Here is a 14,152-nt window from a genome sequence, read left to right on the forward strand (position 1 = left end):
TGGATGAGGGCAAGGTTCTTGGCAGTCTGGATGAGGGCAAGGTTCTTGGCAGTCTGGAAAAGTACTTCCAAGCAAGGGCTTTGGGATGGAGATGCAATATGGCAGTTGCGCCAACATATCTCATAAGCCACCTGGTGGAAGGGACTTTGTGGATCTGAGGCTCTTTCCCCTGTGTCCTCCATAGTCCTCCAAATCCAACCAACATCAGCCGCCTCCGAGCGCAACTGGTCCTTGTTTGGGAACACACACCAAAGCATGCAACAGGCTGACCAATACAAGGGTTGAAAAATTGGTGGCCATCTGGGCTAATATGAGGCTTTTTGAGCCTGACAACAAGCCATCCTCAACAAGGTAGTAAAGAGACAGTGAAGATGAGGCCTCAGTTTGATGTTCAAGAGGTGGACATTGAGGAAGTCCAGGGAGAAGACATGGAAGCCTGAGAGAAAGACAACCAAAGCTTTAGTTTCTGGACTATCATTTTACAGATGTAAACTCAGCAAAAAAAGAAACGTCCCATTTTCAGGACCCTGTCTTTGAAAGACAATTAGTAAAAATCTTCTTTGTAAAGGGTTTAAACACTGTTTCCCATGCTTGTTCAATGAACCATAAACAATTAATGAACATGCACCTGTGGAACGGTTGTTAAGACACTAACAGCTTACAGACGGTAGACAATTAAGGTCACAGTTAAAGAGAGAAAAAAAAAGATGCCCAGGGTCCCTGCACATTGCATGCTGCAAGGAGGCATGAGGACTGCAGATGTGGCTAGGGCAATACATTGCAATGTCTGTACTGTGAGACACCTAAGACAGCGTTACAAGGAGAAAGGACAGAAAGCTGATCGTCCTCGCAGTGGCAGGTCACGTGTAACAACACCTGCACAGGATCGGTACATTCGAACATCACACCTGCGGGACAGGTACAGGATGGTAACAACTGCCCGAGTTACACCAGGAATGCACAATCCCTCCATCATTGCTCAGACTGTCCGCAATAGGCTGAGCGAGGCTGGACTGAGGGCTTATAGGCCTGTTGTAAGGCAGGTCCTCACCAGACATCACCGGCAACAACGTCGCCTATGGGAACAAACCCACCGTCGCTGGACCAGACAGGACTGGCAAAAAGTGCTCTTCACTGACGAGTCACAGTTTTGTCTCACCAGGGGTGATGGTCGGATTCGTGTTTATCGTCGAAGGAATGAGCGTTACACCGAGGCCTGTACTCTGGAGCAGGATCGATTTGGAGGTGGAGGGTCCGTCATGGTCTGGGGCAGTGTGTCACAGCATCATCGGACTGAGCTTGTTGTCATTGCAGGCAATCCCAACGCTGTGCGTCACAGGGAAGACATCCTCCTCCCTCATGTGGTACCCTTCCTGCAGACTCATCCTAACATGACCCTCCAGCATGACAATGCCACCAGCCATACTGCTCGTTCTGTGCGTGATTTCCTGCAAGACAGGAATGTCAGTGTTCTGCCATGGCCAGCAAAGAGCCCGGATATCAATCCCATTGAGCACGTCTGGGACCTGTTGGATCAGAGGGTGAGGGCTAAGGCCATTCCCCCCCAGAAATGTCTGGGAACTTGCAGGTGCCTTGGTGGAAGAGTGGGGTAACATCTCACAGCAAGAACTGGCAAATCTGGTGCAGTCCATGAGGAGGAGATACGCTGCAGTACATAATGCAGCTGGTGGCCACACCAGATACTGACTGTCACTTTTGATTTTTACCCCCCCCCCCTTTGTTCAGGGACACATTATTCCATCTCTGTTAGTCACGTCTGTGGAACTTCTTCAGTTTATGTCTCAGTTGTTGAATCTTATGTTCATACAAATATTTACACATGTTAAGTTTGCTGAAAATAAAAGCAGTTGACAGTGAGAGGACGTTTCTTTTTTGTTGAAAAACATTTTTGGGAGATGCAATGGATCATTGGGGATCATTCAATATTCCCTTTCTTTTGCTGTTCAGTGAAATCATCCCATGTGACGAGTCAACTCATTTAAAGTTCAATTTGTAACAAAAAAAAATAATCTTTATTTCTATTGGAAAGATTTAATTATTTGCAATTATGTCTACTTATAAGGTAAAAGGATATATATATATATATATATATATATATATATATATATATATATATATATATATATATATATATATATATATATATATATATATATATACATATACACACACACACATACATATACACACAATGCAAAAAACATCTACATTTAAATGGTATTAATATTAATTTGCATATTTTCACATTAATTTTCTGCATAAAGTTTCCACCTCTGAATATTCCTTAAAATGTGCAACCCTATATATAGCCTCGTTATTGTTATGTAATTCGACTGCTACTTTTTCCTTTGTTTTATTTAGTAAATATTTTCTCAACTCTATTTCTTGAACTGTATTGTTGGTTAAGGGCTTATAAGTAAGCATTTCACGTTAAGGTCTACACCTGTTGTATTCGGCGCATGTGAAAAATAAATTTGATTTGAACTTGACAGAGCTTGAATTGTAAAAATGTGTAAATATTGTACAATCCAGGTGTGCAAAGTTTTTAGAGACTTACCCAGAAAGACTCACAGCTGTAATCGCTGCCAAATGTGATTCTAACATGTATTGACTTAGGGGTGTGAATACTTGTAATTTTCAATACACTTGCATAATTGAATAAAAATAAACATGTTTTCACTTTATCATTATGGGGTAGTGTGTGTAGATGGGTGAGTAAATAATTTAATCCATTTTGAATTTAGGCTGAAACATGGAAAAAGTCGAGGGCTAAGAATACTTTCTGAAGGCACTGTATAAATTGCATTCGGAAAATATTCAAACCCCTTGACTTTTTTCACATTGTTACATTACAGCCTTATTAGAAAATAGATTAAATAAAAAAATGCCTAATCAATCTACACATAATACCCCATAACGACAAAGCATTGAAACAGGTTTTTCGAAATGTTTTCACATTTATTAAAAATAAAACAGATATACCTTATTTGCGCTTTGCTATGAGACTCAAAATTGAACTCCAGTGCATCCGGTTTCCAGTGATCATCCTTGAGATGTGTCTACAACTTGGAGTCCACCTGTGCTAAATTACATTGATTGGACATGATTTGGAAAGGCACACACAGGTCTATATAAAGGTCCCACAGTTGACAGTGCATGTCAGAGCAAAAACCAAAGGAATTTAAGGAATTGTCCAAAGAGCTCCAAGACAGGATTGTGTTGAGTCACAAATCTGGGGAAGGGTACCAAAAAATGTCTGCAGCATTGAAGGTCCCCAAGAACACAGTGGCCTCCATCATTCTTAAATTGAAGAAGTTTGGAAGCACCAAGACTCTTCCTAGAGCTGGCTGCCCGACAAAACTGAGCAAACGGGGGATAAGGGCCTTAGTCAGGGAGGTGACCAAGAACCCGATGGTCACTGACAGCGCTCTAGAGTTCCTCTGTGGAGATGGGGGAACCTTACAGAAGGACAACCATCTCTGCAGCACTCCACCAAATCAGATCTTTATGGTAGAGTGGCCAGACGGAAGCCACTCCTCAGTAAAAGGCACATGACATCCTGCTTGGAGTTTGCCAAAAGGCACCTGAAGGACTCTCAAACCATGAGAAACAAGATTCTCTGGTCTGATGAAACCAAGATTGAACTCCTTGGCCTGAATGCCAAGCGTCACATGTGGAGGAAACCTGGCACCATCCCCATGGTGAAGCATGGTGGTGGCAGGATCATGCTGTGGGAATGTTTTTCAGCAGCAGGGACTGGGAGACTAGTCAGGATCGAGGGGAAAAATGAACAGAGGAAAGTAGAGAGAGATCCTTGATGAAAACCTGCTCCAGGGTACTCAGGACCTCAGACTAGGGTGAAGGTTCACCTTCCAACAGGACAACAACCCTAAGCAAAGCTAAGACAATGCAGGAGTGGCATTGGGAAAAGTCTCAGAATGTCCTTGAGTGGCCCATCCAGAGCCTGGACAAGATCGAACATCTCTGGAGACCTGAAAATAGCTGTGCAGCGACGCTCCCCATCCAACCTGACAGAGCTTGAGAAGATCTGCAGAGAAGAATGGGAGAAACTCCCCAAATACAGGTGTGCCAAGGTTAATGCGTTATACCCAAGAAGTCTCAAGACTAATCACTGCCAAAAGGTGCAGTAAATGTGATTTCAGTTTATTTTTAATAAATTTGCAATGTATTAAATGTACCTGGGAGCCAGAAATCTTTCTGATTGAGAGGGGGTCAAACACTTATTTCCCTCATTAAAATGCAAATCATTTTATAACATTTTTGACATGCGTTTTTCTGGATTTTTTTGTTGTTATTCTGTCTCTCACTGTTCAAATAAACTTAACATTAAAATTAGACGGATCATTTCTTTGTCAGTGGGCAAACGTACAAAATCAGCAGGGGATCAAATTCTTTTTTCCCCTCACTGTACGTGTGAATTGGTGTATCATGTTGAATTATTGAAGTACTGTAGGTCTAATGGTTAAGATGAGAAGATGCTCGCATAGCATCCTGTGAGATTTACAATACTAGAGGTGGGCAGAGACAACATATTGTCGCTGAAGCCACGGTAAGTGTAGCTAATGTGAACACCGGTGCTGGTAACAAGTCTAGTAAATCTGAACGGGCACTAAAGCACCATGCCAAGCTACTCCAGCAATGTTTCTGTAACAATGATTTTCTGCCTCACACCAATGCTAACCAACCTCATTACACGTTTGGGCCTGTAACACCAACTACAACGTCCTGGGTACCCCAGCACCGGTGTACTGAAATAAATCTAAAGAATCCCATATGTGTATCAAAAGCCCCTAAACTATTCTCAAACATCAAAGCACCACATATTGAGATGATCATAATTAAAACCTTGCACTCACCATTACAGAAAAAGAGGAATGGCAAATTTGGACTGCTACGGCGTCTACGGGCGGCTTTGATGTGAAAGTAGTCTTTGGAGACCCTGCTTCTAATTGCAATAGTTACTGCAGAATCTCAGATTTAAGACTGGGGAGTGCTAGGAACGGGTACTAGGACAAGGCTGAGAAGAAGCAAGACCTCATTACAAGGAATGCACCATGCTGTAAAGAAGCCATCATCCATCCACCATGGTTGTTAACAATTACAGAAATAGCGCATTAGTATGCTGTAAACTATCCCTGTAATCCACACTGTTGTTAAAGCATCACAACCACAGCATACTACAAAAAAATATTCACATTGTGGCGAGTTTTAAAGAAACCATCAAACTAGACTACTGTACTGCCCATTACAATCTAGCACACTGTAAAAAACAACTGCGTTGAAAAGTGTTCTAGCTAGAAGACCTTGTGAGAATCACTTCACAGGTGTAGACTACACATTGGAGAAGTGGCTTCTCATAAAAAGTCAGGTTCAATTCCTAAAAATGGCTAATAAGATGACTTAGCAGATGATATAATAGGCTACATACCCGGTCAAACGATTGGTTCATAAAAGATTCCTTCTATAAAATGAAGTTGTTTGCTTCAATCCCCTCATCTAGCCAATACCTACTTATATTTTATAGACAGACACAAGACAAGCATGTACACATGCGAATACACTCACAGGCCCCAACTCCTTCCTGTTTTCAAAGAGTTTGGAAACTCAATCAAAAGACAAGGTTTAGGATTTACATCTGTGCCCTTTCATGTCAGTGGTCTTGCAGGAAAGGACCATCTTACCTCAGCTGCAGCAGCTCCCAGCAAAGCCTTCATGCAGCAGCAGCAGCACAACTGAAAACAATACCTACAATTCTGACGTTTTATTGCTCAAAGAATTTCGTAGAAGCATTGCAAAATGGCCAGGGCACAACAGAGAGAGCTCCTTGAAAAAAAAGATGTCACTATACATCTGGTGACAAAAAGAAAATGGGGAGGATTTTTTAGCCTGGTCTAATACGACACAGCATAGCCTAGAATTTTCTAAGTTAACATGGGCATTGCATACGTGTTATCGTTTTGTCTTGATTGTTGAGGCAGTCAACTAAATGGATACAGTGCGGTTTTAAAGAATGAGGGGGAAAAATGTACTTCGATCCAAATACACTGATGATATTTACTAGTTTAAGTCAGCTCCTAAAATACTTTTAAGAGGAAATGAGAATTACAATAGGGAAGTTGCTCGGGTTTAAAATATACCGAATCGTAACTCTGGCCATGGGAAGAGAACAGCCAGAACAGACTACATTCATACTGTACAGGGCCTGCTCAGTTGCACGGTAACACACTGTCAGTAACAAATCATCCCATTCATCCAGACGGATTTATAGAGAAGTATTGTCATGTAAACAATACAACACCATCTAACAGAAAATCAGACTATAATTATCCTGTACACAGGGTAATTTCACAGATTAAACAACTGCTCATCCTCCATTAGGCTTGGTACATGTAAAATCCCCTAGAGAATAACGAAATGCTGATGTGTGCATTAAACATTTTATACAGTCTGACCTAAACTACTTGCAGGACAGACATCCCAGCTCATAAAGTTATACTAGTAACTCAAAAAAGCTACTCAGTTTGCTGCAAGCACAAAACAAATATTAGGACAGATCCAAGAGGGGATTCTCTGCTGTTACCAACAATGATTTATTTTGGAAGAGCTAACCACTTAGCTAACTAGCAAACCAAATCCACAACTGCAGAACATTTACAACATTTTCGACATCCTTAGCATGCTAGTATTGGAAGCCTATGGGCAACGCTAGTAGGCATTGGCTCATGAAACTCCCTTCAAACTGGACACAGAGACATAAAAATGGTATCCACAAGTTCATCTTACTCTGGGGAAGTAGATAAAGGGCATCATAGCCAAAATCCCAAAGTGTCCCTTTAATAGTTAAGTTATCTAGCTGGCAAACACTTAGTTGTGAATTCCATACTGTAACTAGATCACCTGCCTCGTGCTGCACAACAGTGAGTGAATCTCAAGGCTACGGTCTCTCGTAGTTGTGTGCTTATTAAACAAACACCATATGACTGGGGACTATCGGTAAACGTTATAATGAAACCTTTTGTGACAGGTGAAATGAAGAATGCGTTCGTCTTTATCTCTTAACATATTGCACCGGTTGACTGCAGGTATATACTTAAAAAGTAGATACAAATATTAAAATGTACTTAAACAACTTCAAAATAAATAGTAAACGATATTGAGAAACTATCCCGTGGCCATTTTCAAATACCCTGGTATATATGGTATACCACCCAAGCTTATCCTCCATAGCTAATTCACATATGTTAAAAATAGGTAAAGAACAAAAGGAGAAATTATGACATTGCGGCAGGAAAAATACATTTGACAAAAGATATATCTTGAGATAAGTGGGAGCAAGAATCAGTGATTGTTTGATAACCTACTAGGCCAGCCTGCTGATATAGTTAGAAAATAACAATGCGCTCTGACTCAATCCAAAGTCAGGTTGTTAGCCTATGTAAGACCAAAACTTCCTTCGCACATTTTGTTTGCACAGATGACAAGTTCCAATTCAATCAATACAGAGCAGTGGCCAGAAACTATCGAAAGGCTAATTCCCCAAAAGAATACAGAAGCAAAACAACAGACAACTCTGAGGACCTCTAAAGCCTTTGACTACCCACTTCACACTAGGCTTGGGCAGAATACGGTATATGCCATATACTGGGGTATTTAGAAAATGCCACGAGATGGTTTTTCCAATACCATCAAAACTATTTGTAGTTTCCATAAATTGGAATATTTGTGGCTACTTTGGAAGTTAATACCTGCAGTCAACTTGTGCAATTCGTTGAGAGATGAAGCATATTGCTTTCTTCCCTTCACCAGTCACATTATGAAGCTTACCCTAGTTCCCCAAAACTGTTCCGCCAAACACGTGTTTGTTGTAAAGAGCACAATGGGAGAAAGCATTCTATGTACATTCAATACAAAAGTTGTATATACAGTAGAAGTCAGAAGTTTGGACACACCTACTCATTCAAGGGTCTTTATTTTTACTATTTTATACATTTTAGAATAGAAGACATCAAAACAACGAAATAACAAATATGGAATCATGTAGAACCAAAAAAGTGTTACACAAACCAAAATATATTTTATATTCTTCAAAAGTAGCCACCCTTTGCCTTGATGACAGCTTTGCACACTCTTGGCATTCTCAACCAGCTTCATGAGGAATGCTTTTCCAACAATCTTGAAGGAGTTCCCACATATGCTGAGCAGTTGTTGGTTAATTTTCAATCACTCAGGGGTCCAACTCATCCCAAACCATTTCAATTGGGTTGAGGTTGGCTCATTGTGCATGCCAGGTCATCTGATGCAGCTCTCCATCACTCTCCTTGGTCAAAAATACCCTTACACAGCCTAGAGATGTGTTGGGTCATTGTCCTGATGAAAAACAAATGATAATCTCACTAAGTGCCAACCAGATGGGATGGAGTATCGCCACTGAACGCTGTGGTAGCCATGCTGGTTAAGTTGGCATTGAATTCTAAATAAAATCCCCAAAAGTGTTACAGGCAAAGCACTCCCAAACCATCACACCTCCTCCTCCATGCTTCACGGTGGGAACCACACATGCAGATATCATCCGTTCACCTACTCTGCGTCTCACAAAGACACGGCGGTTGGAACTAAAAATCTTTCATTTGGACTCATCAGACCAAAGGACAAATTTCCACTGGTCTAATGTCCATTGCTTGTGTTTCTTAGCCCAAGCAAGTCTTCTTCTCATTGGTGTCCTTTAGTAGTGGTTTCTTTAGGGCTATCTATCTTCTATATACCACCCCTACCTTATTACAACAAAACTGATTGGCTCAAAAGCATTAAGGAAAGAAATTCCACAAATTAACTTTTAACAAGGCACTCCTGTTAATTGAAATGCATCCCAGGTGACTACCTCATGAAGCTTGTTGAGCGAATGCCAAAGTGTTCAAAGCTGTCAAGGCAAAGGATGGCTACATTGAAGAATCTCAAATATATTTTGATTTAACACTTTTTTGGTTACTACATGATTCCATGTGTTATTTCATAGTTTGTGTCTTCACTATTATTCTACAATGTAGAAAATAGTAAAAATAAAGAAAAACCCTTGAATGAGTAGGTGTGTCCAAACTTTTGACTGGTACTGTATACCGGAAGCCAAGGCTACATTCAGGCTTCAAAACTACAGGCGTGGCGCATTTCCAGCAGGATTTACCCTAGTGTTTTACCGAAGGCTCAGACTTTTCTCCAGAACCAGCAACCTTTTGGTTACAGGCCCAACACTCTAACCGCTAGACTACCTGCCGCCCTAAAACACTGGCTGCCCACTGATGTGGGGGTAAGTCTTGATGGAAAGGCACCAGTTGTGTATGTAGGCTATTCATTTCCTCCATTAGAATGCATCACCCGAAACACTAGCCTAAAGAGATTAACAAAACGTAGCCTACTAAACATTATTTCACAGAGTTCCACAGCACATAACCTGAGCAATTACCACCACCATAAACGACTAGCCGAACAGCTGAAGAAGCTATGCTCTGTCGTAGAGGCACAATACTCACATTCAATCAGTTGTTGTTTGTGGGAATTCTTTTGGGAGAAGCCTGTCAGAGGAATGGAGCGAGGGGCAGAACAGTCCCCCAGGTTATAAGATCATGACAGCTCACATTGACAGACAAATGCTGAGCTGTCAAATCAATCACACAGATAGTAAGAAGAGGAGTCCGAGAGGAATCACCTGACTGGCAAACTAGGCTAAACAGAAGACAGAACATCAATCGAAAACCATTAGGCTAACCCTACTTATTTATTAATGACCTTACCAATGCCAGACATAAAATGTAATTATTCCCCTGTGCTTCCTACTAGCATTTTTTCCCCCTCCCCTCTGCTCCGTACACATGCTGCTCTTCCTTCAGGAAAGCATGCATCACAACTATGTTCATTCATTTGCAGTTTCTCTCACTCACTTTGGCTTGTAAAATGTCCACACTCACTGATAATGACATTCGGTAGCTACTACCTATGCTTGTATAACTTTATGAGGTGGATGTGCCATTCTTTGCAATTAGTTTATGTTTGTATTTTCTCATTGGCATTTAGCTAACAGCATGTGTGATTTTGCTATTTCGTTATCATTTTGGGCTTTTTGTTTAGCTTTTTTAGCCCACCCTTGTTAACTATGCTTGTAATATCTTAAATCCCTGGATGGCAGAAGAACCTTATTAAAGACTACTTCTAAGCTCCCTCGTAAGTATATGTCTCCTATAGTCCAAGACAGAAACACCCTGGTTCTTCTACTTTCTCTGTGTGATTATTTTTGCTTATCTGGAGGACTACGCTACCTTCTTCGACCACACACACACACACACACACACACACACAGAGTAGGCCATGTTAGGCCTAGCCCTTCCTCTTTTCAGTGTATCATGCAGACTGGATATTTAACATGGTGGTATGCATTTCACGTTCACAGCAAAAAAGCTTTTAATAACCTGTACGAGTGCATCTTCGCGTGTGAGTGAGTAGCACACACATTCAACCACATTTTATTCATCACACAGCTTTGTGATCATTTCATGACGCAACAAGCTGTAATGAATTATATATTACTATGCCCGTGATGCTAACAGAGAAGTGTCCAGAAACTCCCAACAAGACGACAATGTAACCTACTGAGCATCCCATTGTATTCACACACTTACGACTCACAACAATAAGTGTGGTTTAATGATTGTCCTTGGCTACTCATTGACATGGTTAACTTTAATGCTGTTGTGAGGAGAAACCGGAAGATACACATTGCAATGGCTCTGTCATATGCTTTACAAGTACAAAACCTGATAGACCTTAACATTTGATACAATAGTGTAGCCAAAATGTATCAAAATGGCATCCAGTGACATTAAAAACATCTTGCTTCTTTGTGTGTTCTTTGTCATCAGAAGCGTACATTATGTACAACAGCTGCTAGACTGAGGGTAAATTCCAGCCAGCATAAATATAAAAATGATTCAGGCAGGGCTTACTGTTCTTTTCCCACCATCTTCCTTGATCTTCAATTGCATCATATGTTGGCCATCTTATGTGTTGTGCTGCTGCAGTCACTAGGAAGAACAAACGCAAAGCACCATACATCATGGTCCTTGCTTATGTAATATATTGAATCTGAAATAGCATTATGCCTACATTGCCTAGTTCAAGGACAGAGTCCTTTTCCCCCCACTTTAAATCAATCAACCTGTTGTGTGCAAGCATGGGCGTCTTTCGGGCTCAAAAACGATGGAAATGTCAGCATAGGAACAGATTTCAACCATCTAGAATAAAAAATATGGACGCCAGTTGAGAGCATCAGAAGACTGCGATAAGAGCAAATCATCAGTGCATGATTTATTTGTTTTCAAATGAATGGATGTCTGTCATGTCTACATCCGGATTAAGCTCATTCCAAATGTTTGTGTGATCGCCAGTGAGTTGCGAGACACTGTACTGTACAGCGTACTGTGAATGGGCACCCAGGTACTCTTTATGAATGGAAGGGGTCACGTGCCCGCAGCACCTCCCGAGCAGATATTTCTCACTGACTGTCAACAAGCCACGCAAGAGATCAGCCCATTAAAACAATACGGATTTACAGCGACACAAAGGACCTTATTTCAATTCACATACATGTTGCTTTCCGGGCGTAGCCCAGTCACATTTGGAACGCAATAAGTCCATTTAATAAAAAAAAATATGAATGGAGATTGTGATATGCAAATGAGTGCTATTGAGAAAAAAAATGGCGTCTTCTACTTTTGCAGCAACCAGTTTACAGCCGCATTTCCATTGAAAAAAAACAAAACAATATTGATAGAATACACATTTTTAAAACCTCTACATTAACTAACAGAGTAACCTGCTATCAAATGTCAAGAAAACACTATTGTATAATATTCAATCCTATGACAATATAATTTTAGAGTAGGTACAGTAAGCATATAAATCTTCTTAAATCCTACGCTTAAACACAAATCTAGCCACAGTGATTGTAATAAAATTACACGATTTAGTCACACATACATTCTGAAATAGCAATAGATATTATCCAATTGCAGTCCAATCATAAGGTATTTTTCAAAGACAGTCTTGATGAAACAACTATCATATATATTGCATTAATTATGAGGCTAATGTTAGAGTGGATTGTACATTTTCTATACAGTCGTCAAAATTACATTTAGCATCTGCCGTTGCCATAATATAATAAGACGGTTTTATTTCTATTGCATCAAGTCCCAACACACGTTGTTGTGATCATGGAAAACAAACCAAACAAAATAAATGGATGTGTATTTATTACTTCAACAGTAATCTAATTTAAATATGAAAGTTCTCACAATTGTATTTGTAGAACCAAGGATCATAGTGGAACAGAGTAATTTAGAATCGTGCAAATCATTGCCGTGAAGATTAGATACATGAAGGCAGAATTATCATCGCGTTCTAGAATGTGGGATAAAAATGTACTCACTCGTTTGGATTTGTTGAATCTTCGCTCATTTTTTCTCACGGGGATCCAAATCCTGGCAATAGCATCGAGGACGCAGTGACGGCGGGGAAATAAACCGCAAATATCACCATTTTCTTTCGCATAAAAGCCCTAGATATTGTATAAAAGTTCATTGTCTTACAATGGTGCACGCATAACTGAGCTCTTTTAGGAAAACCAAGTAGCCTAGCTAATTTTGTAACTCAATTGCGAGGAGGAATGACAACCGATTATTAATTTTATTTTCCCTGGAAGTAAAATCCAACCACAACAAAATGCACATCTTCGTCATCCTCTTCGGTAAAACGAAATCCAATGCGTTCAGATGCTAAAAAGTGTTCAAAATAAAACCGACATTTGGCACGTTATTAGTGGCTAGCTATCGAGCATTCCCCTCTCCAACTTCAGGTCCAGGACAACACTTAAAAAGCGCTGGTTGGTCCGTCAATGTGTCGGTGCACGTTGAATTATAGCCTCCACAGCTGGAAAAGGGTACAACATAATTTATATTAAGAAATTGAAATACAAAAGGCAAATACAGTGAGTTACATTTTCCCGAAGAAGTTGTTGGACATCTGCTTTAATCGAACTCCATTTTCAACTCGAGCAATGAACATCGGAAAACTGGGCGGAAGCGTCGACCACCAGTTCAATGAAATCCTTCCGCGTGGGTGCAAAGAAAATACATATGATATGTCAAAGGATTCTCAACTATAAATACTATTGCTTACATCAACTCTAACCATATGTGAGAAACATTTGATAAAATATGCCTGTGTCATTAGGCATATATTCAGATTATTTATATCCAAAATTGACCTAAAGTAGTCCCTGCACTTCCCAACAGAAGTTTCCCTTCAGTCACGCAGTGATACAGAAAAAGGAAGCGTCTGTGTGATAGCACGAAAAATAAAAAATTATCTGGGAGAAGGATTGTGTGTGTGATACCACCATCAATAGGCTATCATGTGTAGATTATGTTGGTGTGGGTTGCATTTCGCGCCTTTAGCGTCACAGAAAACAACTGCTTTCGTACTGGAAGACTAGTGCTATAAAATGGAGGAGATTGTATAGACATATGAGCCGAATACATGGGGCAGCACGTGGAATTACATCAGATTCCACTTCATGATTTCAAATAACAGAGAACAAAGGCTACAGCTGTATTCTTCAATCGTTTTCTCATTCATTGGCTGTAGGCTTGATCTCAAGAGTAGGTCTGAGGCCAGATATGTGAATGATGATGAATGTAATTTGTTTGAATTCCAGAAAATTATTGTTTCATGTTGGCATCACCATGATGGGAAGTGTTAAAAAGAATCCAGAAAAGTATATTGTATCTGCAGTGACTTTTTGATCCGGCCAGGTAAATGAGTAATCTTCAATAAATTTGCTTCGGACCAGGATATCCGTTTTGACCGTCTTCTTGGATGCAAAAGGTGATACTAATAGACAACAATATAAACATTATTCCGATCGAAATTACATTTGAAGACAGAGAATAAAGTTAGCCAGTTATTTTTGCCTTTCACAGCCATAGCTTTATAAAACAATAGATTATTTATTATACAAGATTAGGAAAAGACCCAGTGCACTACATTTGTGATTGTTATATGT

The 14,152-nt window shown here is 40.2% G+C and overlaps 1 protein-coding gene across 2 annotated transcripts in view; it reads right to left on the bottom strand.

The window, feature by feature from the left end:
* LOC115162156 (sprouty-related, EVH1 domain-containing protein 1) overlaps positions 1-13,862 on the bottom strand; it is a 95,540-nt gene extending 81,678 nt beyond the window's left edge. The window contains exons 1-2 of one of the 2 annotated variants that reach the window (XM_029713183.1): positions 12,518-13,862; positions 11,034-11,111 (exon numbers count right to left, since the gene is read on the bottom strand). In XM_029713183.1, the coding sequence (XP_029569043.1) occupies positions 11,034-11,050 (17 nt within the window). In that variant the 5' untranslated portion in view covers positions 11,051-11,111; positions 12,518-13,862. The remainder of the gene's footprint in view (positions 1-11,033; positions 11,112-12,517) is intronic. The other variant, XM_029713182.1, reaches the window with a different exon arrangement.
* Between the last annotated feature and the right edge of the window lie 290 nt (positions 13,863-14,152).

Source organism: Salmo trutta, chromosome 25 (assembly GCF_901001165.1).
Source record: "Salmo trutta chromosome 25, fSalTru1.1, whole genome shotgun sequence".
In the NCBI taxonomy this organism is placed as follows: domain Eukaryota; kingdom Metazoa; phylum Chordata; class Actinopteri; order Salmoniformes; family Salmonidae; genus Salmo; species Salmo trutta.